General features: G+C 57.7%; 1 protein-coding gene across 1 annotated transcript in view; it reads left to right on the plus strand.

Moving 5' to 3' along the window:
- The window catches only part of LOC102457207 (L-amino-acid oxidase-like), a 17371-nt gene extending 11433 nt beyond the window's left edge, over window positions 1–5938 (plus strand). The window contains exons 5-7 of the mRNA XM_089771354.1: window positions 332–385; window positions 2577–2710; window positions 4573–5938. Of these exons, the coding sequence (XP_089627480.1) occupies window positions 332–385; window positions 2577–2710; window positions 4573–5338 (954 nt within the window). The 3' untranslated portion in view covers window positions 5339–5938. The remainder of the gene's footprint in view (window positions 1–331; window positions 386–2576; window positions 2711–4572) is intronic.
- The last annotated feature ends 350 nt before the right edge of the window (window positions 5939–6288 follow it).

The raw sequence follows: 6288 nt of genomic DNA on the forward strand, positions 1-6288 counted from the left end.
CAGGTTTAAAACAAAAAAAGGGAAGGTCTTCTTCACACCGCGCCTAGTCGATCTGTGGAACTCCTTGCCTGAGGAAGTTGTCAAGGCTAGGACTGTAACGGGGTTCAAAAGAGACCTAGATACATTCATGGAGGTCCCTAGAGGTGTTTCAGTCCCGGCTGGACCAAGCCCTGGCTGGGTTGATTGAGTTGGGTTGGACTGGGGGCCATTTCTAGGGGTGCAGAGCCGCACTTTAAGGGAGGAAGAGGCACGTGTATGGAATGGGGTAGGGAAGGGCCCAGGCTGAGTCGTGTGCCTCACCCAAGCCATCGGTGTCTTCCTTGCTCTCCAGGTGACCACGGACTGCCAAGCCCTGAAGGAGAAATACGACTCCTTTTCCACCAAGGTAATGGGAGCTGCCATTCCCGCGTCGTTTGGGCTCCATCTTCCCCATTTCCCAAGGAGGAGATAATGCAATAGACTCCTCCTATCGACCCAGCAGGACCACGGCCCCGTGACGACCGCATGGGTCTTCAAACAGCTCAGCCGACGTCCTCCTGGTTCTGCTTTGTAGGAGAGGGGAGACGGGAATGGGGCAATTAATTCACAGCCTCTAGGGTTATGTCTAGACTGCATCCCTTGTCGACAGAGGGATGCAAATCAAGCACCTCAAAATTGCTAACGAAGCCGGGATTTAAATATCCCACGCCTCATTAGCATAAACACGGCCGCCGCTTTTTTCGACACCGTTTTTTTGGAAAAAAAAGTTGCCTGCCCCTTTAAGGACGGCCATTTTGAACTCTGTTGTTCTCCATGGCGCACTTCCAACAGCAAAACACAGTTTCAGAAACACTGCTCTAGACACGGCTCTGTCAAAAATAAAGCCTTTTTCGACAGATCCTGCATTCCTCCAAAAAAACGCCGTGGTGAAAAAAAAAGTGGCGGCCATGTTTATGCTAATGAGGCATGGGATATTTAAATCCCGGCTTCATTAGCAATTTCAATGTGCTTGATTTGCATCCCTCTGTCGACAAGAGGTGCAATTTCGATGTGCCTAATCTACATCTGTCGACAGAGAGGTGTAGTCTCATCACACCCTAGGCCTCTCCCGCCCAAAATGCCAGAAAGCAGTCGATCTCTGTGTGGAGAAGACAGTCCATGGTTCTCTCGTGCAAGGCAATTAAACCGTGAGGCTACGTCTACACAGCAACGCTCTTGGGAAAAGACTAGCGTTGTTTCGAAATAACCGCGGGCGCGTCGACACAGCTGGCAGTCCTTGCGAAATGCTATCACGCCGGCAGGCATCTGACTCCAACCCCCGGATCCCTCGTTGTATGAGGTGGAAGCTTATGTCTACATGGCAGATTTTTCCAGGACGCCGGAAAAGATGCTACGTCCAAAGGAACGGGTCCGCTTTTCCAGAAAGAAAAAAAGTCGGAAAAGCAGACGCGTTCTTCTGCCATCCCGGGAAATCTCCTTGTATGAGGAAGAAGGGATGTGCCAAAAGAGGAGGTTTGTCCAAAATTTGGTGCTGGGTAGACGTGCCAAATGTCGGGAAAACCTCTTCTGAAAGAAAAGCCGGGAAAGGTTTGCACATTGTGGTTTGCCATTTGCCTATCGTTGCTTTCCTATGTTGTATAGACACAGCCAAAGGGACGGTGGAGGAAGAGCGCTCCGTTCCGAAATACGCACTGTGCAGATGCTCCCAATTTCAAAATCTGCTATTTCGAAACGAGCGCTGGAATTGATGGCGCTCAAGCTGCGTCGCTTATTTCGAGTTAAGCCCGGCAGTGTAGACGCGCCCTGGTCGGGACGCTCCGGATAAAACCAGGCCTTCGTGGAAGTCGACGGCAAAGCACCGGCTGATTTCACTGAAATCAGGATTGTGCAATGAGAAACTTGGGGGTCACATTTCAGGGAAGATGTGGAGAAATTGGAGAAAGTCCAGAGAAGAGCAACAAGAATGATGAACGGTCTAGAGCAGGGTTTCTTAAACTGTGGTTTGCAGTTTGAAGTGTGTCCCAGAGAACAAGAGTTCAAAATGGCCGCCCTTAAAGGGGCAGGTGGCTGGATAGATGGTCTAGACCAGTTTTCTTAAACTTTTCAAGACTGAGGAACACCAAAAAATAATTTTTTGTATGGAGAACACCAAGGATTTTTGTTGCTATTGAGAAAAAGAACAAGCTCCCGGGGAAAAGTTGTTGAGCAAAAAGAAAAAAAGGAGGCTTTCCCCTTTAAGGATGACCATTCAAAAAAAAAAGAGGGCTTGTCCCTTTAAGGGCATTTTTTGTATTCTGTTCTCTCCGCGGCACACCTCCGACATTAAGAAATGCTGGTCTACACGGTGCTTGGTCCTGCCATGAGGGAGGGGGAACGGGACTTGATGGCCTCTCGAGGTCCCTCCCGGTCTGTGGGCCGATGGGGAAACAGACGAATTACACAGGAACGTGGTGGAAGGGTCAGGCGTCTGCCCGTCCTCATGCACGTCGTATCCTTCCTGTGCGCCTCGGCGAGGCAAGATCCCTTAGGCTGCCATGTCTCAGTGGGGATAAAATATGCCTCCCTCTCTCCCCCGCCCCGTTCTTCCGCCCCCCCAGGAGTATTTGATCAAAGAAGGAAATTTAAGTCGAGGCGCCATCGACATGATCGGGGACCTACTGAATGAAGCAGGGCGATTCCACCTGTCCTTCCTGCACTCGGCCATGGGCTACGCCGCCATCGCCAACCAGAGGTGAGCCGAAATATGTCTTCGTCTTCTCTCATGGGAAGGCTCTGGCCCCATGGCCGGATCGCTCAGTCGACCCCCGCCCCCCCCTGTTTTCCAACACCTCTTCAATCGCCCCCTGCCTCCAACCGACTGCCTTCCCTTCGTTCGCAAAGGCACCTCGGGGCTTCTCAAAACATGGCCCCTACTGCTCCCCACCACCCGCCCAGACCCCCTCCTTCCATCCCCCACCTGCACCCACCGCCTGCCCAGACCCCCTCCCTCGTCCCCCACCTGCACCCGCCGCCGGCCCAGACCCCCTCCTTCCATCCCCCACCTGCACCCGCCGCCGGCCCAGACCCCCTCCCTCGTTCGCCACCTGCACCCACCGCCTGCCCAGACCCCTTCCCTCGTCCCCCACCTGCACCCACCGTCTGCCCAGACCCCCTCCCTCGTCCCCCACCTGCACCCGCCGCCGGCCCAGACCCCCTCCTTCCATCCCCCACCTGCACCCGCCGCCGGCCCAGACCCCCTCCCTCGTTCGCCACCTGCACCCACCGCCTGCCCAGACCCCTTCCCTCGTCCCCCACCTGCACCCACCGTCTGCCCAGACCCCCTCCCTCGTCCCCCACCTGCACCCGCCGCCGGCCCAGACCCCCTCCTTCCATCCCCCACCTGCACCCGCCGCCGGCCCAGACCCCCTCCCTCGTTCGCCACCTGCACCCACCGCCTGCCCAGACCCCTTCCCTCGTCCCCCACCTGCACCCACCGCCTGCCCAGATCCCCTCCCTCGTCCCCCACCTGCACCCACCGCCCGCCCAGACCCCCTCCCTCGTCCCCCACCTGCACCCACCGCCTGCCCAGATCCCCTCCCTCGTCCCCCACCTGCACCCACCGCCTGCCCAGACCCCCTCCCTCGTCCCCCACCTGCACCCACCGCCTGCCCAGATCCCCTCCCTCGTCCCCCACCTGCACCCACCGCCCGCCCAGACCCCCTCCCTCATCCCCCACCTGCACCCACCGCCTGCCCAGATCCCCTCCCTCGTCCCCCACCTGCACCCACCGCCTGCCCAGACCCCCTCCCTCATCCCCCACCTGCACCCACCGCCTGCCCAGATCCCCTCCCTCGTCCCCCACCTGCACCCACCGCCTGCCCAGACCCCTTCCCTCGTCCCCCACCTGCACCCACCGCCTGCCCAGACCCCCTCCCTCATCCCCCACCTGCACCCACCGCCTGCCCAGATCCCCTCCCTCGTCCCCCACCTGCACCCACCGCCTGCCCAGACCCCCTCCCTCATCCCCCACCTGCACCCACCGCCTGCCCAGATCCCCTCCCTCGTCCCCCACCTGCACCCACCGCCTGCCCAGACCCCTTCCCTCGTCCCCCACCTGCACCCACCGCCTGCCCAGACCCCTTCCCTCGTCCCCCACCTGCACCCACCGCCTGCCCAGACCCCCTCCCTCACCCCCACCTGCACCCCCTCCCTCACCCCCACCTGCCCAGATCCCCTCCCTCGTCCCCCACCTGCACCCACCGCCCGCCCAGACCCCCTCCTTCCATCCCCCACCTGCACCCGCCGCCTGCCCAGACCCCCTCCCTTCCCCCACCTCCCCCCACCTGCACCCGCCGCCGGCCCAGACCCCCTCCTTCCATCCCCCACCTGCACCCGCCGCCTGCCCAGACCCCCTCCCTCGTTCGCCACCTGCACCCGCCGCCTGCCCAGACCCCCTCCCTCGTCCCCCACCTGCACCCGCCGCCCGCCCAGACCCCCTCCCTCAGCTCGCATTGCAGCACCTTCCTGCTCTTCTCGAAATTCTGCTTCTTGTGAACTTTATGCCGCTAAGTGGTCAGGGGACGTCATTCGCGTGCCGTCATCTTTTTCTTTCAGCTACGATGAGATCACGGGAGGGTTCGACCAGCTCTCCAACGCCTTCTACCAGCACCTCCGTGGGGCTGTTGAATTTCTCTCCACCGTCGTGAAGATACACACCCGGGGGGACCAAGTAACGGTGTTTTACCTGCGGGGAAATGCATCGGCCCCATCCTCCGTGACGGCCGACTATGTCCTGGTGACGGTCACAGCGAAAGCCGCCCGGCTGATTGAGTTTTCTCCACCTCTTTCCGCTCCGAAGAGCCGAGCCCTGAGCGCCATTCACTACGCGCAAGACGTGAAGATCGCCTTGGCCTGCAAAGAGAAGTTTTGGGAGAAGGACGGGATTCACGGAGGGAGATCCATCACCAACCGCCCTTCCAGATTCGTCTACTACCCCAGCCATGGTTTCCCCACCGGCCTGGGGGTGGTCCTGGCTTCCTACACGTGGGACAATGATGCCGAATTTTTCCTTCCCCTGAGCGACGAGAAGTGCGTGGACGTTGTGATGCGGGACCTGGCCGCCATCCACCAGCTGCCCCAAGATTACCTCCGCCACGTCTGCAGCAAGTTCGTGGTCAAGAAATGGGGCCTGGACAGATACTCCATGGGCTCGTACGCCGCCCTCACCCCCTACCAAAACATGGACTACTCCGAGATCCTGTTCCGGAGTGAGGGGAGGATCCATTTTTCCGGGGATCTGATGGCTCAGCCTCACATCTGGATTGACAGTGCCATGAAATCCGCCCTGCGGGCTGCCCGCAACATCCACACCGCCATATAGGCCATGCCCTGGCACTCGGGGAACGGAAGTGAACTTTAATCAACTGCGGATCTGGAGAAGGAAGGGTGTGTGGGGAAGGCTTGGCCAGTGAGCGCTGGAGGGTGGGAATTCGATACGGCAGAGCCAGGCGCGGCGTAGGGGTTCCTGGAGGTCCCATCTGGAAGGGGGGATGCACCAATTGCCTACGCCCATCTGAGACGGGGAGGCACACGGCTGAGGTCGGGTTTGCTCCTAGTCCCTGCCCAGTCCCCTCATACCCACACGTTCCAAGAAGACGATGATGTTCGTCTCTAAGGTTATGTCTACGTGTTTTCCCGGCAAAAAAATATGCCAATCAGGGACTCATTTGCATGAGTCACGGTCTCATTTGCATCTTTTCTGCCGATCCCTTTCTCCACTGAGGGGGTTGTACAAAAACAAGCCGTGTGGACGTTTCCTTTTTGAGCAAAAATCTCCCCCCTTTTTTCACAACATCCTTATGCCCCTAAAAAGGAGGTCTACTGATCTTGTGAAAAAAGGGGGGTTTTTTTGTGCCAAAAGAAAACATCCGTGACGCTTCTTTTTGCTCAAAAAAACCTTGCGCAAAAACGGATCGGCAGAAAAAATGCAAAAGAAATCATGACTCGTGCAAATTAATCCCTCATGAGCGTATTTTTTTGCTGAGAACATTTGTAATGTAGACGTAGCCTTAGGGTACGTCTAGACGACAGGCTTTTGTTGACAGAAGTTTTGTCAACAGATACTATCGACAAAGCTTCTGTCAACAAAGCGCGTCTAGACTACATCCAGTTCTGTCAACATAAGAGTGTAGACGCAAAGGACAGCGTAGATGCAATAACGCCTTCTGTCGACAAAAGGCGTTATTCCTCGAAGAATGAGGTTTACCGCCGTCAACAAAACTGCCGAGTTCTGTCGACATTATGTCAACAGAACTCAGCAGTAGTGTCGAC

The sequence above is a fragment of the Pelodiscus sinensis genome, chromosome 19 (genome assembly GCF_052426305.1).
Source record: "Pelodiscus sinensis isolate ZL-2025 chromosome 19, ASM5242630v1, whole genome shotgun sequence".
Lineage (NCBI taxonomy): Eukaryota > Metazoa > Chordata > Testudines > Trionychidae > Pelodiscus > Pelodiscus sinensis.